We start from the raw sequence: 27,977 nt of genomic DNA, 5'->3' as shown, positions 1-27,977 counted from the left end.
TGGAAATGTTTTGCACACATGCTGAGTTTAAGGAACAGGAGTAGGTCATATAGGTTTAAGATTTAATTCAGAAATACCCCCTTGGTAGAACTTCATCAGGTCAATTCTTTATAAATTTGCATCAGTGATTAAGACAAAACTCCTAATGGCGAGTTTGGAAAATAAATGCATGCGTTTGGAACCCTGAGCCCGTTCCTAACTAGCCCCAGAGTCCACAGGAATGGGAAACATGCAAAAACTTGGTTGCCACCTTAATTTGAGCTCTGCAGTGCAAGGAAGAAAGGAAGCCCTTCACAAAAGTTGTCCACAATAGATGAAGTGCATGCTAGTAAGATGACAGATATACACAGAAAATTGTGCAACTCAGTGGAGATTGGAGGCACATGAGCATCAAGATGCAAATGTGTGCATGCCATCCACCCAATACAATGTTCATCAGCACTGCAATACATAGCTAAGGATCCACCTTCCCATCTGGACTTTTATATGCTGCATGGATCTGTATGTACAGTCATACCTTGGGTTACGGCTGCTTTAGCTTGCGCATTTTCGGGTTGCACACCATGCCAAACCTGGAAGTCCCGGAATGGGTTACTTCAGGGTTTTGGCACTCACACATGCGCAGAAGCGCTAAATCACGCTCTGCGCATGCGCAGAAGTGCCAAATCACGGCCTGCGTGTGCGCAGATGCGGTGCTGCGGGTTGCAAGCGTGCCTCCCGCACAGATCACGTTCGCAACCCAAGCATCCACTGTACAATTATGTTCCCCATGGCACTAAGATTATCTTCATTAGGACTGTCTACTTTTCCTACTAATTGATTTTTTTTAAAAATTTTTTATTAAGCTTCACTAAAACACACAAGTATAAAACAGCAAGAAAAATGCTAGCAGAATCCTTGTGTTTTAATGCAATTACATACATCAATATGACAACGCACCATAAAAGAAAATATCCATATGTTATCTAACTTGCATACTTACTCAAGACTCCTAAAAAAACCCTACACTATCATTTTCATTTATTATTAAATTTTACTCCACCCTTCCACCCGGAGGAACGTAGGGCAGTAAAACTGGTTGTTAAAATAGGCATCAAAGCTATTTGACATTGTAATAAAGCTGCAGTTTATTGTTCCAATTTGCAGCTACAGTAAATTTTAAGGCAAGGAAAATCAGCTATAAAAATCCAACTGATAATAGATGAAAGGATGAAAGGAGAGCATGGATGGAATTGTACTGAAACAACAACCGTGCCTATCTAGTTTTCATCTTTTCATAGAAACAGCAGTTTAAATGAAACAAATACCATTACTTACGCTGGTGGACTGTCTCCGCAGTATTTCCCAATTCTCCTAGCATCATTAATCTCGCCTCCATTAAACACAGCCACGTAGTCATATCTGCAGTAGTTATCTCTCTCCACATCAAATTTTTCAAACTTTAACTCTATTAGCTGCAAGGAGGGAAATTAAGAATCTACTTAATGGCCTACTTCTTTTCACAATGAACCCTAAAACCACAAAGATCCTCGGAGGCCATCCAGTTTAGCACCTTGGATTTAATCAGCATCTCAAAGACTTAAAAAGATGATCCTAAAACATTTCGCAGTACATTAAAGCTGCCGTGACCCTGGGATCAGATTCCCCATCTCCAGTTAGGAGATCAAGGGCTTTGAGTCTGAATGCAAATTGCATGCAGGGCTGGCCCCAGAAACAAGTCTGCAAGATGAGCCCATGGAACTGTTGCCCCACCAACCTAAGGATGTCACATTGCTCTCCTAAGGCAAAGGGCTCCATCACAGAAGGCCCAGTCCGATCAGACTCCACCTGACTGTCAGAGTAAATGACTGCTGGAGTGGGCTGAGCCCCTTTAACCAGAGGCAGACATAGGGACTCGTGAAACTGCCCTCTAGGCAGGTGGGGTGCAAAAAATTAGCCCAGAAATATGTCTCCAGGTACATATGGTCATGAGTTTAGACAAGAGCTGGAAGCTGAGTGGTAGGAGAAATGGCAAGGCTGTATGAAGGGAGATCGATGGAGACTAGAGTACATGACATACATATGTGTGTGGCAATGAGATACCATTGTTGCAGCGAGATCAGACATGAGAAGTTTCCCAGTGTGGATTTTTTTGCCAGTCCTCCTTGCCTTGCCCTCACTCCAGACCCTTCCAGTACTTGGGTTGTATAAAATGCAGCCATTACTGTTGTGGCTGGTTTTAAAGAGAAACCAGCAGACCCTTTGCTTGGAAATTAAACAGAAAGATGCTATGATATTGCTACCCAAATACTGTTGCAAAAATTAAAACACAAATCCTTGAAGGCAATATCCATATTAAGTGATTTAAATGTACAGTACAAAGCAAAACGAAATGAAAGTCATGTCTGGCAAGCTAATTGGCATGACCAGTGGAATGCTTCACGGTTATCATATGGGTTTTAGAATGATTTCCAAGGCTGCATATATAAAAATAACTCAACCCTGCTGCTTATTTAGGGAGAATACTGTGTATGGAATTCTAACCCCTCTTAACAACATCTCATGGGATTTTACTTGAACACATTGCCTGGAAGACAAATGCTAATAGCCTGGTCTGGACATAATGCTAAACAATAGGGCGCCAAAGGCTCTTTCCGTTTTCCCTCTTCCTCAAGCACACCTGCAAGGAGTTCAGAATAATATGCTTCCATTTAAAATCAACTGCTGCTTGCTGGGTTTCCTGAACCTGAACAAACCATGCTTGATCTGTGCTATGCTTAGTAGAAACAATTTTTAATTACAGTACTGGTTTGCAAGACACTTTATTGACCTATTAGTAGAAAAGCTGGTTAACAAAGATAATAACTGGGTGAATGAATCACTGTAACGGGTGTGTCTATATTGACAGTAAGAACTCAGATGATAACATGTTTCTCAGACAGCATAATATGTTGGGTGACAGAACAGCCTACTACAGTACAGTGGTAAACTCGGGTTACAAACACCTCGGGTTACAGACTCTGCTAACCCGGAAGTAGTACCTTGCATTAAGAACTTTACCTCAGGATGAGAACAGAAATCGTGCAGTGGCAGCGGGAGGCCCCATTAGCTAAAGTGGTACCCCAGGTTAAGAACGGTTTCAGGTTAAGAACGGACCTCTGGAACAAATTAAGTTTGTAACCAGAGGTACTACTGTATTGTCCCAAACAATAATGTGAATCTCTATTGGTATTTTTCCTGTGTGTTGTTTTTTGATTTTGTTCCATGTAATTTCAATCCAAACATTTTATGTATATACTAGTGTATTTCAGCCCGTTTAGAAAACGGGCGCTAGAGGATATGTGAACATGCGACCGCCTGAGGTGGTTTGCTGTGGGGCGGGCAGTGTGTGTGTGTGTGTGTGTGAGAGAGAGAGAGAGAGAGAGAGAGAGAGAGAGAGAGAGAGAGAGAGAGGAGAGAGAAGCGAGCGGGGCTTATCCTTAGCAGTCGTGAGAGGGGAAAGTTGCGGCTGCGCTTCCCTCCAGTCGACCGCCTGAGGTGGTTTGTTGTGGGGCGGGCGGTTTGTGTGTGTGTGTGTGTCTTTTGCGGGGCACTGTTTTCTATAGATTCACATTATTACGAAGGATTTGTGTGCTAAGACCTCTGAGCGGGCTAGGGAGGGTTGTCAGGAGGAGGAGGCGCGCGCTCTCTGCCTCTCTCCCCGCTTTTCCTTATGCGTCGCAGTCCCGGGGATGCGAGAGTGGCGCTTCTGCCTCTCCCTCCCTCTTCGCCGCTTCCTGCACTTTCCGCCTCTCCCTCTCTCCTCCTTCTCGCCGCAGATCCTCGCCCAGGATCCTCGTCCTCCCACCAGACCGGCATCCAAGGTACCGAGCCCCTTCTCAGATAGCAGAACCCGCGGCTTCCCCCGGCGCCCCTCCCTGACCCCTTGGTCTGCTGGCCCCCGGGGGGCGTAGGGGGGAAAGGGGGGGAAAGCAGCCTCCTCCTCCTCCTACTTGCTCTTTAGCGCAAACACAGCGAGGCGCTTGTCCGGCTGGGAGCGGCAGTTGGCAGAGGGGTGGGGTGGGGAGAGCGTGTGCGTGTGCGTGTGTGTGTACGTCGTCTCTGCTGTCCAATCCCTGTGTCCCTGGGGCACATGCGCAGTACCCCAGGGACACACGGGACAACTGGACGCAGGGACAACTTGGACATTATTATATAGGATAGGCCGTTATTTTAATTCCTTGCTTTATCATGACTATCTCATGTTGCATCAAGACACCTTGATATTCTGAAACAATGCTTAATTAAGAAATAGAAAGAAAACAGAAGCAGGCATATGCATGCTAAAAGGTATATTTTGCCAGCTGCACCAAGGAAAAGCATAGTTTGCCCTTCAGATTAAAGCCTTGCTGAAAGGGAACTGTTTCAGGAATGAAAGCCCCCACTCACTTTTTTTTCCAGATGTTGATTTTTTATTGTGCATTAGTTGCTCAGTTCTTGTGTGGGACCATCAAGTTAACACGTCTCTTACTGCTTTAAGAGGTATTGCTGTTATGGAAAAATTGAGGTTCTTCATAAGGCTGCACTGCTAATTTGGTAGTTACTAGTGTGCCAGTGACACAGCATCCACTTCTCCACTGAGCCTGTTTTTTTTGCACTTATAAAGCTTTCTTTCAAATTCTTTAGAAAATGCACCCCCCGCAAAAGGATGAGTAAATTAGTCTTGTCTTTTTTAAAAAAGTTGGTGAATAATACCAAGTGCCGCTCTTTCTGCTGACAACAATGCCATAGCATTTCAAGAGCCTTACTTTCTCCATTAGTCTTTCCATCCTGTGTATGCATCTTCTCCAGTTCTGATCTACGATGTCCCAATTGCTATTTTTGTTGTAAAAGAGTGAACAATAGTGTGGCTACCCCTTGTACTAAGACCACACCCCATCAACTACAGCTTACGCTTATGCCATATTAATAAAGAAGATGTTTTCCTTCCCCTGTGTCTATAATGGCTGTAATGGAAAGGCAGAACCCTAACTGAACAATAACAGTTCTATAAATCAAAGCAGGCTGGGAGATTAATTTTCTTCTGATTCGTTTAAATATTTGATGCTATCCAGTTGAAATAAAAATGCAGCAAGAGTTTGATAGTGAGCTAACAAGAGACATTGATTCATTTGTAGATATTGACCTTCACAAGAAGCATTACTGGAATATACTGAGAATAAGTACATGGTTATATGTTTTATGCACTTACAAATACAGTTTCTCGAGAATAAGAACCCAAGAGGTGAAGAGTACACTAATGGGATGATATAATTCAGTAAGAGCTTGAAAAGATTTTCAGGCACGTTTGGCAATAAATGAGAGCAATCCCAAATACCTTGTAATTTATCACGTTCAATTAAATCGCTGGCTATCCATAAATTGTTAAATGAGCCATATGTAGCAAGCAAGGAATGTGGATTAAAGATGAATACAGGAAAAGACTAAGCTGATCTACAGCCCCAAGTTCAAGAAAATATTATCCTGATCAATGCAGGGGGTGGGAGAAAATTAAGGATCAGAAGAATATATTTATCTTGGCCAGCTCTTTCATTTGGAGGATTATGGTCATGAGAAGTGGATTAAAAGGCAACTCAAAGTGACATGGACAAGGGTTCAGAAAGTAGATATGAAAAGCAGCCAACCTACCAAATACGCTTGAAGATAAAGGCATTCAATCACTAAGTGCCTCCTGCCATAATATAGTTTATGGAGCAGAAACCTAGGCAACAACAACAAAAAAGAGAGAAAGCAAAGATTGAGTAGCCTGCCATAGTGTGAAAAGGCATGTAAGTAGAACTAATATGGAGTGACTGACAAATGGATATGAAACAAGGCAAAGTGGTTTCAGTCCTAAGAAATGAAATGGTAGCATCCTTAAGATTAAGAAAACGCTAGAATGAGCAAGTAGATAAGGGAATTAAAACCTGAAAGTGCGAAAACCAAAGGGAATTGAATGCGTGTGGCAATATTTAGACACCATGGAGTGTAGCAAGTGCCCCTACTTGGTTCTATGTAGGCATGCAGAGGAAATATTGAGTCAATCATTTTGAACAGAAAATCCATAATGTTCTTAAACCGAAAATAAAGCATTTGTTATTCACTTTGGTGCTCAGAAATTGTTCATATATACTGCATTTAATGAGAAAATGTATTTCTTGCCGTCTTTTAACCCAGCAATCCTTCCTTTCCTACAAAATCTTATCTTTTAAAAAAGCTGAACTAGAGCAAGTCAATGGAAATAAATGTTCACAAAAAAACTAGACTAAGGTACACAAGAACAATAAAGGAAACAGGTAAAGCAGGGGCAAATGAACAGTGGGAATATGATTTCTCTTGTCAGGTGCATAGACATAATTTATAATTTACCTAAAAAGAGAAGAGTTTTCATAAGACGTCGAATCTGAAAATGAAACCTAGTTTTACCCTAGCTGTATTTTGTGTGTGTCTCAGTTACATGTTCGATGAAAGCAGGTCTTATTTACAAGGACCACACACCTGCACAACAAATGAAAAATTATCAGGATTAAAAGGCTAAAAGTATTGGTGAACAGGGTTTTCTTCAAAGTAGCCATTTTCTCAGCCTAAATCAGAGTGTAAGTAGCCACTGTCTTCCAATTACTCTACTTCAGGCATCCCCAAACTCCGGCCCTCCAGATGTTTTGGACTACAATTCCCATCTTCCCTGACCACTGGTCCTGCTAGCTAGGGATCATGGGAGTTGTAGGCCAAAACATCTGGAGGGCCGCAGTTTGGGGGTGCCTGCTTTACTTCATAGATGCTGTAGGTTTGATTGTTACTGTGAGCTAAGATGGGGTTGAAAGTTGTTGACAGGAAGAATCTGGAGAAGGTGAATGCTAGAATTTCTTCAGATGGGATAGAGCTAGAAGGAAAGATGGGAATCGGAGGGCTTTTGCAGATAGGAAAGATGAAAGCAGAGGCCATATGTGTGAACATAGCTCACCTGATTCTTTGGAGCTACAATGTGCCATGAGCAAGAAACTCCAGCTGGGTAATCTCGATCAGGCCAATTAGGAGTTTTAAAGGACCCAGGCTTGTCTAGTCGTCCACCACAGTACTGGTCTCCTAAAAATACACAACATAATGCTAGGCCAAAAACCAGAGTTTCATATAGTGTTTGCCCAACTCTCATATAAAGCACAGCATAATCGCAAAATGGTAAATTTCGGTGAAACACTGAAATCAAATCACACAATCCACTCCTTTCCATATTACTGGGTGGTTTTTTTTACTTTAAATTTTATAGAGCAAATGCATTGTTTTATGTATTTCGCCTTTTTAGATGGCTAGCAAATGGCTTCTAATTATAGATGAATTCCTTCATAATATAAGAAAATAATAAAATACTTAAAAAAAACAACAACCCTGAAGATTCTTAAATGAAAATACAGAGCTCAGTGTATCTATCACCTTAAGCTCCAAGAACTTGCAGAATACCTCTTTCATGTGGTTCTGCTGCAGAAAACTTTGCAACAAAGCCATTTCCAGCTGTATTGGCATCTGAAATCATTTGCACCAGCATCTTATTGCTGTTGGCCACAAGAGCACCAGGTTTCAACGTGCCACAGAACCTGCCAAGACGCTGCCCGTTTGCATGGCCGTTGTACACATCCACAAAGTCATATCGGCATAAGTTATCACTTTCCAAGTCCATGAATCTAAAGGAAAGAACCACGACTTTCCCTTCAGGAACCTGTAGAAAGAAAAGAAGCTAAAGATTAACAGCCTGCGGTTTACACGTTGACCTTATGGTGTAACTTTTACTCTCTACGTATGTTTATATCTTACAAGGATAATATAAAGTCCTTCTCAAACCCCTTTTCTTCTCATATAACATCCCCCAAATGTTTCCCTTTCTGTTTACACAAATAAGACATTCCGCTCCTCTCCTCTTCCCTGTCTTCCAAGTCTACAGAGCATTGCCAATTCACCTTCTGTTGTGTGCACTTTGAACAGTAACACTTCCAGATGTCAGCACCTTTTTAGGCTATCCCGAAACTTACCAAAATAGGCCCTCTATTTGCATGCTTAAGCAGCATTAGTGCTTGCATTCCTCCATTGCCCTTGAAAGACTGATTGTGTGGGTTGAAATATTTCACCGTGTTTCTGCATAAAGCTTGTGTCTTTGCATGGCTCTGTAGGTATGATAGAGATATGCAAGCTCCCATGCTTCTCTGTTAAATACATGGAGGTTCCATTCAGGTTAGGTGCTCTATGGTTCAGTATTTACTGAATGTAAAGATGCATAATTGCTTGTGAATGATCCCTGCTTAGTGGGGGGGGGGGATCACAGCAGCCATGGGGACCCACAAGATAAAGCAATTGCAAATGCGTTTGTGCTTCCTTCAAGAGAATAAATCATGCCCAACTATCGCCTCTTATCCGGACTACCTATGTCCACAGCATGAACAACTGTGTTAATCTGTTAACAGGGGGTGATTTTGTGTTTCCTAAGTATTTTCTAATAGAGCTGTAGCAAGAGCAAAAGGCTCATTTGTGAAACTGCGTGACTGAAATTAAGGAACCAAATGAGTTATTAAACTTCACAGCTGCAACAGAAATAGTAATAAAGCATTTCCTAAGGAAACCATGAATGTTGTCTGAAAGTTGCTATCACAGAACCTAAAAACCATATTGCTGCAAATTGTCACAACACTATAAATACTGAGTCTAATTTATTTATTTTTGCATGCACAAATCTAAAATGATGATATGCTGATAAGTGGATGCAGCAGCAAGCCCCCCCCCCCCCGGCCAAAAAGTCTCAAAAGACATCTGTAGAACTGAGGCAATCCTTTAGATTACATGTGTTTATAAAGAACTACCCAGAGCTGAAGTGGCTCCTGTATTCAGCAGCCATGTGAGATGGTGAGAGTAGGGCCACCACCCAGGCTGAATCTATTGTAACCCTGACCCCTTGGCTTCACCACAGTCAGACAGATAAGGTTTGAGTCATGGGACAATTGTAGCTAGGTAGCCAGACCAATTCTTTTGGGCAATGTTGACTAGATAAATGTCCTCCCCACAACCCCACATATGCACTGATCCCATTTGATTATTTAACAAATGTAGTTTTTTTGCCAACCTTTCTTGCCAAAGGTTGCCAAAGAAGAAGAAGAAGAAGAAGAAGAAGAAGAAGAAGAAGAAGAAGAAGAAGAAGAAGAAGAAGAAGAAGAAGAAGAAGAAGAAGAAGAAGAAGAAATATAAAACAGCTGTAGTTTCTCTCTCTCTCTCTCTCCCCCACCCTTTCTCTAGGGAACAAATGAACCAATTCCTCCCTTTCCAGGGAAAAGAAGGCTATTTTCCCAACCAAAGCTTCCCAGATTTCCTGACTGTTGTGCATACATAGTTCCTCTCCCCGCTTTATATTCTTGCTCCCTGGTAGTGCACCCACCAGTATACAGCTGCTGCACAGCTGGAAATTGTGGTGCAGCATGATCCTTTGACCGTTGCTTTTGCTCACCCAAGGTGCTGGCAACTACCTTCAATGAGTAGATGAGGCTTCTGGGTGGAGGGAAGAGTACACAGAACCAAAGAATGGAAGAGAGCACACATTCAAAGAGTACAAAATTGTGAGAGTGAATTCAAAATCTTAAACTGCTGGGGTTTGTTTAAAGAACGTTTTATTTTTAGATCTCTGAGGTTCACGATAAGGGAAACAGAAAGATGTTTTGAGTGAAGCCAATTTGAAACCAAATGTAAGCATTATACTATGAGGCTTCTAAAGAGAAGGTGTTAACCTAAGAATTGTGATGGTTACTGCAGTGATTGGTGGGATGGGTGGCAGTGGAGGTTCGCATGAACAAATTGGATGTGTAGAGGTCAAAGCACACACAACCAACGTGAGAAAACCTTTTGAGCTATCTCAAACTTTGTTTCCAGTGAATCCCACGGAATGGAAGGGAAATCAAAGGTCATGGATATGACTTAATAAAACCATAAAAGAGATTAGGGGGGGGAGTGAAGGCTCCCTATTTCCAACATGCATCCCCATTCTCTACCCCACACTGCTGGACTTTTAAAGAAACCTTTATATGTATGAGTGTACAGTATATAAACACTTCCCAAGTCTGAAAAGCTTTGCAGAAAGCCAGATGCTGTAACTTTTTTATGAATGGGCAACTTGCAAGTGCAGGTATTGGCTTGGTTCCAAAAACACTATTACGGAATACGCACAAGGATTTGTTTTTGTGAGTGGGGTACAGCAATGCAGTTTTTGTGGTAGAAAATTTCACACAAAAATGTTTATTTCTAGCGCTGTCTCAGCAGGGGGGGAAAAAATCTCTCTGTGTGAGCAAACCTCACCCAATGATCATCAACTAATCTTTTTTTTTCAGGTGTTGAATCCAGCTAGTCAGGGTCTGATTCTGCTCCCATTTGAGTCATAATGAGGATAATGTTTCAGTTGAATGGGTTAATTTAATGACTTTCATGTTCTGTCTGTGTTCTTGACAGTAATGACTAATTTGCTTCTAATCTGCCCATGCTCTGATGTCTGGAGTAACAGGCGGAGAAATGCCATTCAGCTTAATATCTTGTTACGCATATATGTCAACTCTCTTCTTTTACAGACAACAAAATATCTCTTGCTGCTCATTCCCATTTATGAAGTAACTGATTCCTACTCCAAGTTCCTAATCTGCAGTTCCAACTGCATTCACAACTGTGTGACAGAATCACAGCACTGTTGTGTGCTGTTGTGTTTGTAAGTGTGACAGAATCACAGATTACTGTTGGTAGCTGCTTCTCCCCACAGCTTGTTAAGGAGTTCAATGGGCTCTGAGTCTTTCTGGCAACAGAGCTAAAGTTTAACGCTGCTTATTATGACACCACAATAAATTTAGTTCAATGCTAACTCTGCTGGATGCCACTGTATGAAACTCTGCCATGGTGCCCCAACATTAACTGTTAGGCCATAGGGTATTAAGGTTAAAAACTTTATTGGGGAAGGAAATGTTTTTCTGTTCTCATCTACAGCCCCATCGACCGTATATTATACATTTTAGGGCTGGCAGTACCATGCCACTTTAAATAGTCATGGTTTCCCCCTAAGAATCCTGGGAAATATAGTTTGCTAAAGCTGCCAAGAGTAGTTAGAAGACCCCTCTCCCCTCAGAGAACTACAATTCTCAGAGTTACCTAGGTAAAAGGGTTACTGTTAAACCGCTCTGGGAATGGTAGCTCTCAGAGTGGAACAGGGGTCTCCTAACACCTCTCAGCCCCCTTTACAAAACACAGTTCCCATGATCCTCTGGGTGTTTAAAGTGGTATGATATTGCTTTAAATGTACAGTGCAGGTGGGGGCCTATGATCTGGGAGCTTAACTGGAACAAAACCCATTATCTCCCAGTTTTCATGTCCGTTGCATGTTTCAAAGCAAGTAGAATAAAATAAACAATAACCCACCCACCCAAAAAAAATGCCACATAGCAAGAAAACACTTTTCTGAACATAAGATAAACATGTAATGGAGTTTTCTCATCAGGCTATGTGGCTAAACAAGCTGCTACCCAGCCCAGTTTTGTACCCTGAAGCCCCATTGGGATAGGCATCTATTTGGAACCACATAAATTGATACTGGTGCAATAATGCAGTATCCCCTCAGCTAGTTAGCTTGTTTTTTCAAAGCTAGTTTCTGGAAATTGATTTTATTTTTACATGTTGTACACCATGTTGATATATATTTTATGTAAGTAAATAACTTGGATGGTTTTAAAAGAGGATTAGACAAAGTCAATAAGGATAAGGTTGTCAATGGCTACTAGCTAAAGTGGCTATGCTCTACCCACAGTATGAGAGAGAGTATGCCTCTGAATGCCACAATCACAATTGGGAGAGAGTGTTGTTGCAAGCTTCCCATGAACATCTGGCTAGCCACTGTGAAACTGGCTGCTGGATTAGATGAGTATTTAGCCTGATCCAGAAGGGCTCTTACGATGTTCTTACACAGGAATATTGGAGGCAAAAAAGAAAAAGGTTGTGCCTCTCTGCAACCACAATAAGGTCAATCTGAAATCCTAAATACAGGGGTGGGGATTTAGAAACATCATATAGAGAAATATAGTACCCTGGTAGTCATGAAGTGCCTCATATGTGTAATGAATGCAGTAGCCTCACCTTAAACGGCTCAGGACCGCAATACCTCAAGGACCGCCTCTTTCCATATGAACCTACCCGGACCCTAAGATCATCTTCTGAGGCCCTCCTTTGTGTGCCTCCTCCTTGAGAGGTCCGGAGGGTGGCAACACGAGGACGGGCCTTCTCTGCAGTGGCTCCCCATCTGTGGTATGCTCACCCCAGGGAAGTTTGCCTGGCGCCTTCATTATACATCTTCATTATACACATTCCTTTTAACCAGGCATTTGTTTGATCTGATTTACATCTTATACCCTTTTAAAATGTGTTTTTTTTGGGGGGGGCTATTGGGTTGTTGTTTTTATTTTTATTATGTATTTTGTGGTTCTATATCTTGATTTTATTCTGTGAACTGCCCTGAGACCCCCGGGTAAAGGGCGGTATATAAATCAATCAATAAATAATAATAATAATATACCAGTAAATACACGTATCCATATAACTACAGAGAAACTTTCATCCTTTGTTTTGTGGGATATGACCACAGATCAACAACGAATCCATTAGTATGTATTTCATAAATAAAAACCCTGCCATTTGTTTGTATTTAAAAGGTTATTTTCCCCACTTGGAAAATGTTTCATTCTTTGTTCCTCCCATAAAAGAACATTATAAGAAAAATGAACCAAGTACCTCCAGTTAATAGGCAACATTTTTCAAAACAGGCTTCTTGTCACCAACTTTTTAATGGACTTCAGCTACTGAACGTATTAAATTATCTACGTAAAGGACTTATGACAGTCTTGAATGCTATTTTTATGTCATGTTCCTATATACTGTATGTACTGAGTGTTCTTACATTACTCATTCTAAATCACTGAGGACTGTCAAGGAGGGGGATTGTGTTAAAACCACTGGTATGTGATGCTTTGTGCTCTATAAATTACTCTATGAAGGACGGTAAGAGTAACAGCTGTAGTAGCACTACAACTCATAGGCTGTGTCATGACTACAATATAATGTGCTGAATGACCAGCCTCTAAAATTAGAAGAAAAAATAACCAGCTTTTTGACTGCAATGTAATATATTCTCATTCAACTTTGTGAGTAAATCAGTCTCATAAGATTTTCAAAAACCTATTTACTACTCAATTGCTGCTTGACTACTGCTCTGCAGCAACTATTGGGTTTTGCCTGTCTCTGTTCTTTCGAGACAAAAATGGTAGACAAGGAGTGGAGTAAAGTGGTTTAGAGCCCGATTCCCCTCCAATTTATCTTACAATCCCTGTATTGGGTGAACCCGAATTTACAGGACAAAAGCATCAAGTTTGGTGTTGTTTGAAGGCAACATCATGTGGACCAAGCAAATTAAATGGGAATGCACATTAAACAGGAATGCAAAGAGCTGCAGGCACACAGTAAACTCATGGGTGTGGGAAGGCAGTCGGTTTCTATCTTTGCTGATAAATAACTGACTCGCTATCCATTTATTATCACAGGAAATTATCACACAATTCAAAGTAGCAGGAATAGTTTGGTGCAGACTACTTCCACAATCCAACTTTTGCTGTTCACCAGTTGTTACACCTCTAGCAAAAATTATTGATTTTCTAGCCTTCCTTTACCACTTGTAAAACTTAAACACAAGGAGACAAATGACTCCTTCTGGAACTGTTAAATTACATAGCTTGATCTTGGTTGTCCTTAACTACATTAAATGACGAAACCAGATTGTGTCTAGGTTCAAAGGTCTTAAAATTAAGTGCCAATGTTGCATGTGAGAACTGCAGATTTGAATGCATACTTCATACTTCATAAGAAGAGAAGGACTGCATGTTACTCTTTTCAATGTGTTCTGCGACACCAAAAGTTCTTACTGTGATTTTCCAAGTACATTTGCTGTTTGGAGGGTAGATTCCTGGAAATCCTTCACTGCCAATAAACCCCGATGCTCCGCTTAGAATTCCACCACATTTAAAAGACCTGGAAAACAAAGAAAAGCTTTACTTCTGAGACTGTATTATAAAAAGCAGAGTAGAGTGGCTGTTATCTAATATGTACTGCTGACACCATTCCTAGAGCATCCGTGTAAAGGAATTAAACTATTTAAAATGTAACACAATACAGCTGCCTAAAATAACTGGCATCTATAGAGTGCAATTCATTACTGATAGGTGAAGTCTATGCCATGGGTGTGTGTGTGTGTGTGTGTGTGTGTGTGTGTGTGTGTGTGTGAAGGAACTGAATGATTGTTCTGCATAGGGAGATGCCAAACAGCTGAATTCCAAGCAAAGCTTAACTAACACCCATCCCTGCCTTGCTCTTTCATGCACACCACTGCCAAGGTAGTTAGCAGAACTAGAGTATGTTTATCACTTGTCTAGTAGCACTATGCAGTTGTCTCTGGTGGTAATTTGATGTGTGCATACAGTATTCCCCCCCCCAAGTATTAAAAATGCTTTACATGCATTAGCTGTGTTCAGACATAGAGCTAGACTATAGTTTAGTAGGAGAAGAATGAGCCTAGCCTAACTCAAGGCTCTTACACTCCCTGTTTCCCCCTCTCCTCCTCTGGTATAGCCTCAAGGAGCGGAGATTGGAAGCTCCCACTTCTGTTTTAGATTAGCTACAGTTAAACTGCTTTGTGAAGAGTAGCATACTGATAATCTTAATCACAAATTAAATGTGTATGGATAATATATTGCGAGATGAGCGCCGCAACCTCAGAGTCATCCGCGACTGGACCTAACGGTCAGGGGTCCCTTTACCTTTACGGACAACCAGAAAAGGTCTAACATAGACGGGAGATAGATGGTGGAGAACTACTTAAAAGTAGCCAGAGTGAATAATAATGAAACTGGATATTTATGGAAGGTTATAAGATCTGATTCTTGTATAATGAGAAACTGATATATTGGGAATTCATGACTTAGGTAGGAGAGAGCAAGGGAAATATATTATAATTGCAGCACTCAATGTGTTTAGGTAACGTGGAATGATGGATACATAGCTGCCAAGTTTTCCCTTTTCTCACGAGGAAGCCTATTCAGCATAATGGAATTTCCCTTAAAAAAAGGGATAACTTGGCAGCTATGGATGGATAACTGCCGCAGCTCAACTCAGTCCTCACATGTTGAGCTTATCAGGTAGACTGAGGTACAATGATAGGCTTGACTGCCTTCCTCCCAAGATGATGGGGAGTGACTTAGCTAAGCCTGCAGGACAGCTTACTCTGCAAGGCTGGTTCTATAGATAAAGGTAAAGGGGAAAAGATCATTATCCTCTCTATTAGAATGAAGAGATGGTACGGATATGGCTTAGTAAGATTATCAGGCAGGCAAATGAGACCAAAGCCTTCAAGCAGTAAACAAAAGGCAAAAACCCAACAGACCACATGGCTGGGTGGAGTAGCAAAGGCAAGGTCACTGGACAAGACTTACCTGTTGACTCATCTCCATCTAGACTAACTTGGAATAGGAGATGGCACAAAAGTGACTGAAAAGGTTGACTAATGCCAAATGAAGGAGTAACCTAGATTCAGCAATGGACTGACTTCATACTTGCATGGCCTACTTTTCTTTTTTACCAGAACCCTTGTGGTTCACCTAAGTTTTTGAAATTTACAAATCAAGGCTACATACTCAGAATGACTAAACAATTAAGGCATAACTAGCCATGGGACAAGGGGACCCAGGTGGCTCTGTGGGTTAAACCACTGAGCCTAGGACTTGCTGATCAGAAGGTCAGCGGTTCGAATCCCTGTGGCGGGGTGAGCTCCCGTTGCTCAGTCCCAGCTCCTGCCAACCTAGCAGTTCGAAAGCACATCAAAATGCAAGTAGATAAATAGGGACCGCTCCGGCGGGAAGGTAAACGGCGTTTCCGTGTGCTGCTCTGGTTCGCCAGAAGTGGCTTTGTCATGCTGGCCACATGACATGGAAACTATACACCGGCTCCCTCGGCCAATAACGCAAGATGAGCGTGCAACCCCAGAGTCGGTCACGACTGGACCTAATGGTCAGGGGTCCCTTTACCTTTTTAGCCACGGGACAAGTGGAAGTGTGGACAAGCTCTAAGAGCGAAAGCAGATATATATTCTAAATGTGGTGGAACTGGTTTGAACACACATTGCATGTCCGGGTTGTGTGTGTGCCTCAGAATGCAGTGAATGTGTGTTCAAAGAAGATCCACCTCACTTTAGAATGTCTGTCCAGATGGGTTCACATGGCCCTACGACCACCATGCAACCTGAGGAGGTTGCACCTCACATGGAGGATCGCAAGACATCTGTATCATTCATGGAGTTGGCCCTGTCATACTGTTGATAAATGCACAGCTGTAAGGTCATGTGATTGGTCCATAGTGGCAGCTGGGCTGGCTGGTGCCACCCCCTTATGCATGCTTTCAATGTGCAAGGGGGGGACACACTGATGTGAACTCTCTTTCTGTTGTCATCTAAACTGTGTTACGTAATTCTGTGTGTGCACTCCTGCTTAAGAGCCTAAGGCGGGCATTACTGGAGCAGACCAAGTCCAGCATCTTTTGCAAGAACCACAACGATCAGCAGTCAGAAAACACAGGCAGTAAAAGTCGGATTAGTTACAGTAGTCACAGTTCCTAAATTATTGGTACAGGAACACAAGAAAGGCATGTTAGGGCCATGCCTAGGTCTTAGCTTGGAATAACCAACTCAGTCCTCACATGTTGAGTTTATCAGGTAGACTGAGGTACAATGATAGGCTTGACTGCCTTCCTCCCAAGATGATGGGGAGTGACTTAGCTAAGCCTGCAGGACAGCTTACTCTGCAAGGCTGGTTCTATAAAGGTAAAGATACCCCTGACCGATAGGTCCAGTCGCGGACAACTCTGGGGTTGCGCTCTCATCTCGCTCTATAGGCCAAGGGAGCCAGTGTTTGTCCACAGACAGCTTCCGGGCCATGTGGCCAGCATGACTAAGCCACTTCTGGCGAACCAGAGCAGCACACAGAATCGCCGTTTACCTTCCCGCTGGAGCGGTACCTATTTATCTACTTGCACTTTGACGTGCTTTTGAACTGCTAGGTTGGCAGGAAATGGGACAGAGCAACGGGAGCTCACCGTGTTGTGGGGATTCGAACCACTGACCTTCTGATCGGCAAGCCCTAGTCTCTGTGGTTTAGACCACAGCGCCACCTGCGTCCCATCCTACAGATATCAAAGGCTTTAAAAAGACAGAAGTTTAGATTCATTTCTATAGCACAAGATTATCACTAGGTTGACACCAGAATATAACTTACCGGAGCCTCTTTTTGTGTTTTTCGTACCATGAGGTAATGGGCTCATGAGGAATAGGATGCAGAGGACAGACACTTGAAAATTAAATTGTCTACTCAATCCAGGATTTACATTTACTGTACAGATGGATTTAAAGGAAAAGCATTTGGAGTCTCGTGTCAAAGGGTGTATCCTTAAGCCTCTGATAAATACTGTAATCTTAGAAGGGTGAACAGTAGTTCTGAGGCCGCTTCTACGGCTTCCCTATCCTCGTGCAAGATTCAGACAGGTCACTGAACTATTGTTACTGAGGTGGCAAATTTTATAAAATTTAGCTCTGATGCTCCCTAGAAGTGTTTTTGCACTGGATAGTTCATTCATTCTCGGCCTACTGTTTAAAGCAGAAACAAAGACCAATAAATATGTTGTGATGCAGGGGAATTCCACTCTAGCATCTGTGCTTGGGGCAACATCTACCATCCAAACAGAAGAGGAGCTGGGCAGACAGAGCTTAAGGCTCCATGTAACTTGTGGAGATAAGCAGATGAATCAAGCATTCCTTGAAAAAGGCTCATGTGAAGGTGCACCGATTCGATTCTCAGTGGGTATACTCATCAGCTTGAATATAAAGACTAATGGACCTTCAGAAGCAGTATTATATCACCAGTTCAATTGTTGCCTGCACAATTCAATTGTTGCCTGTCATTATCTTGCACAAAAGCAATTTAGAACAATAATAGGCTGGACAATCACTGTCTCACCCTAATAGCAAACTCAGGTAGTGAGTGCCAACAGGATCGGAGCCAAAATGCAGGCTCCGGGAAGTAGAAACCCTAAGCTTTGCAGATATACGATAATATTTTAAGAGGAACAACCCCTGCCTCCTCTGCCAACTAATGAATGAGTATGTTTAGTAGCTATGTAACGCTGAGTGCAGTTGGAAAAGGGGAAATGCAGAGAGGAATGAGAGTGGGGGAAATTGAATGAAGTATCCTTGGAGAGGACATGGCTTGCTGGGACCCCAAACAGGGACATCCCCGTGATATACTGCAACCCTTTGTGGCAAGTTCCACTTGTCACTTTTATAAATCTACTAGTGGTTTTCAGCCCGTTCAATAACGGGCGCTAGAATCCTGGGGTTCGGAGAAGCGCTTGCGCAGCGCTTCTCCGAACCCTGGGACCTGTCCTTGCTGTCGGCGGCAGGGGGACAGGAACGGAGGAGGAGAAAGCGCTGCTTTTTCCTTCTCCGTTCCTCTCCCGCAGCCGCCGACAGGAAGCAGATATCCCAGGGTTCGGAGAAGCGCTTGCGCAGCGCTTCTCCGAACCCTGGGACCCGTCCTTGCTGTCGGCGGCAGGGGGACAGGAACGGAGGAGGAGAAAGCGCTGCTTTCTCCTTCTCCGTTCCTCTCCCGCAGCCGCCGACAGGAAGCAGACATCCCAGGGTTCGGAGAAGCGCTTGCGCAGCGCTTCTCCGAACCCTGGGACCCGTCCTTGCTGTCGGCGGCAGGGGGACAGGAACGGAGGAGGAGAAAGCGCTGCTTTCTCCTCCTCCGTTCCTCTCCCGCAGCCGCCGACAGGAAGCAGACATCCCAGGGTTCGGAGAAGCGCTTGCGCAGCGCTTCTCCGAACCCTGGGACCCGTCCTTGCTGTCGGCGGCAGGGGGACAGGAACGGAGGAGGAGAAAGCGCTGCTTTCTCCTTCTCCGTTCCTCTCCCGCAGCCGCCGACAGGAAGCAGACATCCCAGGGTTCGGAGAAGCGCTTGCGCAGCGCTTCTCCGAACCCTGGGACCCGTCCTTGCTGTCGGCGGCAGGGGGACAGGAACGGAGGAGGAGAAAGCGGCGCTTTCTCCTCCTTCCTTCCTCTCCCCCAGCCGCCGACAGGAAGGACGCGCGCACTCTCCCCCCCCCCCGCCTCCTCCAACCGCCGCTCCTCACGACCAGGGAGGGTTGTGAGGAGGCCTTCGCCGGCCTCCACCCCGGCGGGAGCGGCGGTTGGAGGAGGCAGAGTGGGGGGAGAGTGCGCGCGCGCAGTCTCTGCTGTCCAATCCCTGTATCCCTGGGGCACATGCGCAGTGACCCAGGGACACACGGGACAGCTTGGACGCAGGGACAACTTGCATATTATTATATAGGATTCCCCAAACTGCAGCATCCTGTAAAAAAAAGTCCTGAACTATCATAACACTTTGGATTCTGCACACAGAAGGACCTGAGTTGTCTCCTGCTATTACTTCCATCTGCCATACAGATGGAAAGGGGGATCAGCAAAGAATCAGGCTATGTTGAAGGGATTGCATGCAGTCCATGAAAGCATCCCATTCCTGAAAAAAAGGCTTCAAGTTGCTGCATTGTAATAAGAGAGCCACACTTGGGAGTTCCACAGATTCTACATGGGAGTCCTTCACCTAACCACTGACACAAGTTAGACCACTTCAATCATGATGTTTTGCCTTACAATGGTGTATGAAAAGGACAACACACCATCACGTTTGTACATAGCATCATTCACTCTAACAGCAAAATCAGGTGGCTTTGACAGAACTGTAGCTAAAACTGGGTACCAGAAACAAGAGGGAGATCTCAGCATCATTGGGGGAACCTCCAGGATTTGCAGATGCGCAAATAATGTTTTCAAAAGCAAACCTAACAGGGAGATGCTGCAAGTTGCAACATTTTGTTGCATACCCCACTTGCACATGTCTATTTTACTGTGTGTGTGTGTGTGTGTGTGTTAGTGTTAGGAACAGATTGACAGCTTTGGTTGCCAAATACATTGTGCAGTAAAACAGATTTGTCTGCAACCTTCACAAATGCACAGGTTTTCCTTACAGTCATGATGGGAAAAGCTCAGATGAAGAGCCCTGTAAACTCATTATTTAATTAACAAATTGGCCTTCGGGTAATTAAACAATCTATGCCCTTTTAAATTGTGTGTGTGTGTGTGTGTGTGTGTGTGTGTGTGTAAGGACATCATATCAATATAATAAATAAAATTAATATTTTTTCTTTTCCTTAGAACAACACACATATATATGGCATACGTAAAACTCCTTACTCCCTATATTTTGCAGTGGATATCAGTGTGATGTATATGTTTAAACCTATCCATTCTTAAGGAAATCAGCCCTGAGTGCTCACTGGAAGGACAGATCGTGAAGCTGAGGCTCCAATACTTTGGCCACCTCATGAGAAGAGAAGAATCCTTGGAAAAGACCTTGATGTTGGGAAAGATGGAGGGCACTAGGAGAAGGGGACGACAGAGGACGAGATGGTTGGACAGTGTTCTCGAAGCTACGAACATGAGTCTGACCAAACTGCGGGAGGCAGTGGAAGACAGGAGTGCCTGGCGTGCTATGGTCCATGGGGTCACGAAGAGTCGGACACGACTAAACGACTAAACAACAACTTATGTTTAAAACGGACCATTGCATCCATAAACGTGGCTGGCATGGTCTGGAGAGCTGTGGCTGTTCATAGCAGTATCTGTCCACTGTGTGTCTCATAATAATAATAATAATAATAATAATAATAATAATAATAATTTATTATTTATACCCCGCCCATCTGGCTGGGTTTCCCCAGCCACTCTGGGCGGCTTCCAACAGAAAAATAAGACACGTCTTTTCAGACATTATTTTTTTAAAAAAATTCCATTCAAACATCACCATATTTACTGGGTGACATTGTGGTGAACAAAGTAGCAAACATGGATGCCATCTAAGTGCAAATCACCTCTAAACTAATTCTATGGAGCAGAACAGTGGGGCTCTTCTTCAAAAGTTGGTTACTAGTTCCCAGTTCCTTATTTGCACAAAACTTTGAAACACAGCTCGGTCAGAAAACTTGAAAGAAGAACTAAAGCTTATATATCCCTGACCTCGCCCCCCCAATGGCTTTGGTACACAGCATATCACATATCTCCAAGACCAGAGACAGCACCTTCAGGGCCGTCTTAAGCAATCCAGCGCCCCCTCCCTTTCCCAGAATCTAGAACCCGGGGCCCAACTTGCGGACCACCTCATTGCCCTGGGAGCCACTGCCCACAGAAGACGCTGCCGATGTGGTGGCCGTGGTGCGGCTGGCCAGACCGCTGGAACCCCGCGCAAGGCTCTGGGGCGCCTCCTCCTCCTCCTCCTCTGCCTTACAACTCTTGCTGCTGCCTAGCGGCCCGAGGAGGAGGCAGTTGCCACACTGCTGCCTGTGCCCCGGGGAGTGGTGGTGGTGGGGCAGCGGGCACAGGTGACACAGAGGAGGCCCCTCGGGAGCCGCTCCCACCACCCCCTCAGATGACAGCAACTTGGCGGGCGGCGGCTGAGGGGATTCTCGCGGCTGAGGGAGAGGAGGCGGAGAGGGAGGAGCCATAGGGCTTAGCGGCTTGTTGCGCCCTGCCAACCATCTGGCGGTGTGCAGGCAGGCCCGGCCCTACGTGCAGGCTGGGTGGCGCAGGGCACCATGGCGCCGGCCCGCCAGGAGGGCGCCGCGAGCTGCGCCCACCTGCTGCCCGCCCACCTGCCGCGCCTGTTGCACCCGCGCGGCGCCCACCGCACTGGGAAACGGGGTGGGAGGTCGCCGGAACGGGGCGGGAGGGCGCCGGAGGGATCCGGCGGGCGCCGGAGAATCCGGCACACCACGGCGCCGGGAGCGCTTAAGACGGCGCTGTGTGCAGGGAAAGGGGAGGCCGCTGGCAAAGCCGTGCAGCTTCCCCCACTTGCTGGGGCACCCCTGAGAGGCCGGCACCCTGGCGCGACAAGCCACTAAGCCCTATGGGAAAGACGCCTCTGAGCACCCTACTAGTCCACTGTAATTTTCTCCTCTCAAAACAGTCCTGTTTGTGAATATTTATGATGATCTCAGAAGACAATAGCCAATAAGGCTGTGCTTAAAATAAGAGGTGCTAACGTATGCACAGGAGGGGCAACTGGGATTACTTGGAAATGCATACCCTCCAACATTTCTCGGTTGAAAATAGGGACGTCCCATTCCATAATAATTTTACTATTTTACTCCCACACATCTTACCAAGTTGCCCCAGCCACTCTGGGCAGCTTCCAACATACAAAAAAACATAATAAAGCATCAAACATTTTTTTTAAACTTCCCTATACAAGATTGCCTTCGGACGGCTAGGGGTTCAGATAACTCCATACCCTCCAACATTTCTCCAGTGAAAATAGCGACATCCTAAGGAAAAGCGGGAAATTCCAGGATCAAATCAGAAACAGGGACGGCTTCTCTAAATTAGGGACGTCCCTGGAAAACAGGGACAATTGGAGGGTCTGGAAATGCAATCTGCACACGCCCAGAAGCACTCCAAATCTTCCTAGCGTTTCTAACTCTGATGCAAACCAACAAACCCCGGGCGTGCACAAGAGGCCGAGGCAGCAAGACCTCCCATACTTAGAAAACACACACAGAGAGAGCGCGCAAAGCCTGACTTTTGCTCTTGCACGGGGCAGAGCAACGCGGCAAGAGACCCTCCCCGTCGGCGCAGCACATTTCAACAAGAACGAACATCAGGAAAGCGCGGGCAAATAATAAACCTGTGGCAATTTAACCGCCGGAAAAACTCTGCACACCTCGCGAGGCCAGTCAGACGCGCGCAGTTACTGGGTGGGCTCGTACGTGGGGATGGATACCGCGCGCGTCGCGTGCTCGTAAGACGGCACCGCGGCGCCAGTAAGAGAAAGCGGAGAGGCGGCGGGAGATCCTCTGCCCCTCGCGGGCTCTTTGCGCGCGCGCGCGGCTGCATCGACGGGCTCGCGGGCTTTTACCTGGGTCTTTGCGCCTGCCGGTTGCTGGCAGGCTGCGCGGCCGCGAGCAGCAGGAGTCCCAGGGCCACGGAGCACGAGGCGGCTGCTTTCATGGTGTCCTCCTCGCAGTCCGGGCCGCCGCGTCAGCTCCTGGGCAACGGCGGCGTGGTTGGGGATTGGTTCGGGGGCATGGACTTTTATAAAGCGGCTCGCTGCAGCAGGAGACGGCGCTGCCCCTGGAGGAGTTCCCTCGCCGTGAATATCCCATTTGTTCCTTAAGGCGAGGGGAGGAGAGAATAGCCGCCCCCTTCGGCCTCCTCCCCTTTATGGTGGGGGGAGAGAGAGGGAGCTCTTGAGGGGGAATGCCAGTCAAACTCCTGCTTCACAGTTAAGAAATAAAGAGTCCTCTCTCACACCGGAATTTTACGGTGAGCGGAGGCAGGTCAATTTCAAAGGCAATGGCCTATATTTCTTCCTTTCTCCTCCTCCTCCGCTCAGGAGGTTATTCCTCACAAAAGTTTAGATACACACGCAACGTGTATTTAGCGTGTGGAAAACTCTGCCACACGATAGCGTGGAAGGTTACAGGGGGGGGCACTTCAGATATCACTGACTGGACCACAGCTCCCATCACTCATTTGCCATGCTGGCTGGGGTTAGAATGGTAGAGTCGGAAGGGATCACGAGGTTATCTAGTCCTACCCCGTGATGCAGGTATATTTCGTCCAAAGTGGGGCTGGAACCCACAACTCTGAGATTGAGCGCCTCGCGCTCCAAGGGAGGCCCACACAATCCCCCCCTCCGATTTAGGGGATTTCATTAGGCAAGTTGGTGGAGGGTGAGACTCTCAACAGGTATTGCCATGGTCAGTCGCCAGGGGTTGGGCTCACCTGGGTGGCGACATTACCAAGAGTTGGGGTGAGGTGATTGAAATGTTGATCCACTTTTGAGGATGTTTCCCTGTTGTCTCTACCAGGTCTCCAGATAATGGTGAAATTTGCCAGAGTGAATCAGAAGCAGAGCCAGAATAGAAGCAATATTTTGAACAGGGAGCTGCTGGCCCAAGCTATACAACATGCTATTTCACAAAGTATCGGCTCCAGAGTCCTTTTGTTCCTCCTGTTGTTTCCTAGGTGCAGGCAGGAGGTGGCAATAGGATGTGGTAATCAATTGGCAGCAAGAAGGAGAAACAAGCACCTGTTGTTGAACAGAAGTCAAGGTAGAGATCCAGGAAGTGGCAGCAGCTATATGTGTCCCCCACCTTCACTTGCCTGTGTATGCACTGTCCTGGCAACCCCCATTGTTGGCGCTGAGCTTGTGTTGGGTGTTTCTTCCGAGCATCCCAAGGCAAGGTTTCAGTTCAGATAAACATCAGCAGTGTGCTCAAGTTCCCATGAGTGTTGTGAGGCTGGGCTGTTTTCTGCCAAGTGCAGCCTTTCTGTGAAAAGTTTCCTTTCTCCCAAGGTTGTCCATCTCCACTACCCTTTGCGAACCCTAAATGTGTATGGCATAATGCAAGACAGCCTCATACTACACACCCTGTTGCCTGAATTGGTCTTTATACAGTATTTTGTACAGTATTTATTTTTGATCTGGTAAAGGAGTCCAAGGCAGGGTGAAGTGTAGCAGCACCATGGAGAGCTCTGAGAGAGCCACTTACTCCAACAAAGACTAGAAGTGGACTGATGCCTTTGAACCCCTGTCTCTAGTCCCGACTCCTAGGCTGCACCCCTTTTGTGAGAACTGCAGTCTATAAAGGGTGAGGCCTCTGCCTCTGGTTTGCAGACTGCCACTTCTTCATCACTTCCTGCCTGGTGTGCTGTTGGACTGATGAGGTAGATTGGAAGGCATCCAGTTCCTCAGGCCCAGGGGAAGACAGCCATGTGGGCCCCAGCTCTGGCTCTATAGGCCCCAGTGCTGTGGGATCTGGTCCAGGGTGCTCCTGCACACCAGTTTTGGATTTAGCAGCCCCCTGGTTACAAACCTCAAGCTCAGAGTCAACGTCCAGCTTCTTAGCTGGGGTCTCTGCAACCTTTGGTTTTGTGACTCTGGGGCTCACAAGAAGTTTATATGCTGGTGTGCTGTGATTGGGTGTGAAATTACACAATATCTTACCCTCTATTGTGGCGTCATGGATGGGGCACTTTTCAACACTTGTGGATCTGTTTTTGAATTCTCCTTGCTGTTGAAGTGAATGGGAGGGAAATACGGTATCCTGCACTATGCCTAAAGCTCTGCTGTCAACAAAAGAATGGGGAAAAATATACAGACAATTTCTTGCACCCAAGGGTGGCAAACAGCGAAATACAATCTTTAAAAACAAATAATAAAACCACAATCTAAACTATAATATAGCAAAAACTTGGTTGCTCAAGCTGATCCCTTCTAAAGTGGACATCTTTTCAGTGTTGCTTAAGTTCCCTGCTGGGATGAAATGCTTCAGATGTGTTTTTTCAGTACACAGGTGTACACAGATGTGGAATCTGATGTCATATGTGAACACCTGAAGTCATCCTCTGTACCAAAAGTAGTAAAATCATGGTAGTAAAATCATGTCTTAAAGCCAGCACTGTAGGGAATCTACACAAATATTCTAAACAGGCTGGCCTTTAATACCACTTGCAAATTAAATATTTGTGGAATACTGGGTGTTGTTTTTTTCCAGTGTGCCTCTTCTGCTTATTATAGAGACTATTTTTAAAAAGATTGTGGCAGGGATTGTATCCCAGAATCTACTAAAGCTTGATCTATAAATCAGGTAAGCCAAAATACTTAGATATAGTTCAACTATCTTGTCTTTACTGGATTTTTCAGAATCCCATAGTATGCCACATGTCATATCTGAATTTTGTCACCTGGAACACTGCCCTGAGGTCCTCAGCTAGTACTTGTCCTTTGTTGTCTTTCTGGAGACAGGCAAAAACTTTTTTTTTTATTTAGCCGGAAAAAATTATAAGCTGTTCTAATTATATTTATTGTGTCAGTTGTATGGCCTGTTCTCTATTTTATCATAGAATCATAGAATAATGGAGTTGGAAGGTACCCCCAAGGGTCATCTGGTTCAACCCTCTGCAATGCAGGAATCTCAGCTAAAGCATCCATGACAGATGGCCATCCAACCTCTGCTTAAACACCTCCAAGGAAGGAGACTCCACAATCTCCTGAGGGAGACTGTTCCATTGTTGAACAGCTCTTACTGTCAGAAAGTTTTTTCGTATGTTTAGTCGGAATCTCCTTTCTTGTAACTTGACACCATTGGCTTGAGTCCTACCCTCCAGAGCAGGGGAAAACAAGCTTGTTCCCTATTCCATATGACAGCCCTTAAGATATTTGAAGATGGCTATCATATCTTCCCTCAGTCTCCTCTTTTCCAGGCTAAACATACCCAGCTGCTTCAACTGCTCCTCGTAAGGCTTGGTTTCCAGACCCTTGACCATCTTGGTTGCCCTCCTCTGCACATGTTCCAGCTTGTCAACATCCCTCTTAAATTGTTGTGCCCAGAATCGGACACAGTATTCCAGGTGTCTGATCAAGGAAGAATAGAGTAGTACTATTACTTCCCTTGGTCTGGACACTATACTTCTGTTGATGCAGCCTAGAATAGCATTAGCTGCTTCTTCTTCTTCTTCTTCTTCTTCTTCTTCTTCTTCTTCTTCTTCTTCTTCTTCTTCTTCTTCTTCTTCTTCTTCTTCGGCTGCTGGTGCACCACACTATTAACTCATGTTAAGCTTGTGGTCCACCAAGACCCCTCGATCCTTTTCACATATACTGTTACATATGATTGTAATGATGGTTTTAGTTTATTGACTTTTTGTTCTGATGCAGAATCAAGTCACACTTTGATTTTAATTAAAACAATTCAAATAAGCAACCCAGGGACACGGATAAATTATTTGCTGTGTCCACCCAAGTAAATTGAAAGGCTGGCTGTTTTCATTTTAATAATGTTTACAATTCCTTTTATAATGATCATAAAATGGGCTGAAATTACAGAGCTGAGGGATGGCATCCTCTGATTATCCACAGAACATAATTTGCATAGAGCGCTTCAGGGCAAGCTTTTCTGCAGCCCAAGAAAGCAAACTTTTGCTGAGCTCTTGAAGGGACCACCCTCATGCAAGGGTAACTCTTTGCAGAATCTGAAAGGAACAAGGAAGTCAGCATTGCCACTGATATTGTAATAATCAATGCCTCTGTCATTATTTAGCCACTGCCAAGCTCTGTAAAGACTATTTCAGGCATGAATGAGGAACCCATGTCCCTTCAAAAGTAGTTGGACTAGAATTACCATTGGCCATCTTGGCTGGGGCTGATGGGATTTAAAGTCCAACAACACCCAGGGAGCATAAGACCATAAGAGTAGCCTGCTGGATCAGGCCAATGATCCATCTAGTCCAGCATGCTGGTTTCAGAGTGGCCAACCGGATGCCTATGAGAAACCAGGGAGCACAACAGGGAGCACTCTCCCCTCCTGTGGTTTCCAGCAACTGATAACTGTTAGGTGGATTTGTAGCTGGTTGACTGACCAAACCCAAAGAGTGCTCACTAATGGTTCCTCATCATCCTGGAGAAAAGTTACAAGTGGGGTGCCACGGGGTTCTGTCTTGGGCCCACTGTTGTTCAACATCTACCAATTGCAATTACATTTTATGCCCAGGTAGAAAACCGTGCTCTTTGAACCAGCTTGTGCTCCTTTTAAGTAAAAGTCAAAGGCTCATGTCCACTGCCCTTGTAAGCATCTACCTTGGACTCAGGGATGCCTTTTTTCCACCATCACCCAGCTGGTCCTCTTATACCCCCAGACTCACATGGATGTGATCCGTAAGCCATGAAGCACAGGCGCACACAGACTCAGCTTGAATTCAGGATGTGCAAAAGCTTGAA

The 27,977-nt window shown here is 44.9% G+C and overlaps 1 protein-coding gene across 2 annotated transcripts in view; it reads right to left on the bottom strand.

Moving 5' to 3' along the window:
- Positions 1 to 27,977, bottom strand: part of PCOLCE2 (procollagen C-endopeptidase enhancer 2) — a 70,865-nt gene that overhangs the window by 4,667 nt on the left and 38,221 nt on the right. The window contains exons 1-5 of one of the 2 annotated variants that reach the window (XM_035132885.2): positions 23,115 to 23,513; positions 13,971 to 14,076; positions 7,456 to 7,711; positions 6,962 to 7,083; positions 1,318 to 1,454 (exon numbers count right to left, since the gene is read on the bottom strand). In XM_035132885.2, the coding sequence (XP_034988776.1) occupies positions 1,318 to 1,454; positions 6,962 to 7,083; positions 7,456 to 7,711; positions 13,971 to 14,076; positions 23,115 to 23,206 (713 nt within the window). In that variant the 5' untranslated portion in view covers positions 23,207 to 23,513. Of the gene's footprint in view, positions 1 to 1,317; positions 1,455 to 6,961; positions 7,084 to 7,455; positions 7,712 to 13,970; positions 14,077 to 23,114; positions 23,514 to 27,977 lie in introns of those variants that run through there. The other variant, XM_060274498.1, reaches the window with a different exon arrangement.

This window comes from Zootoca vivipara, chromosome 5 (assembly GCF_963506605.1).
Source record: "Zootoca vivipara chromosome 5, rZooViv1.1, whole genome shotgun sequence".
Classification (NCBI taxonomy): Eukaryota; Metazoa; Chordata; class Lepidosauria; order Squamata; family Lacertidae; genus Zootoca; species Zootoca vivipara.
This window is presented reverse-complemented; position numbering and strand designations above follow the sequence as displayed.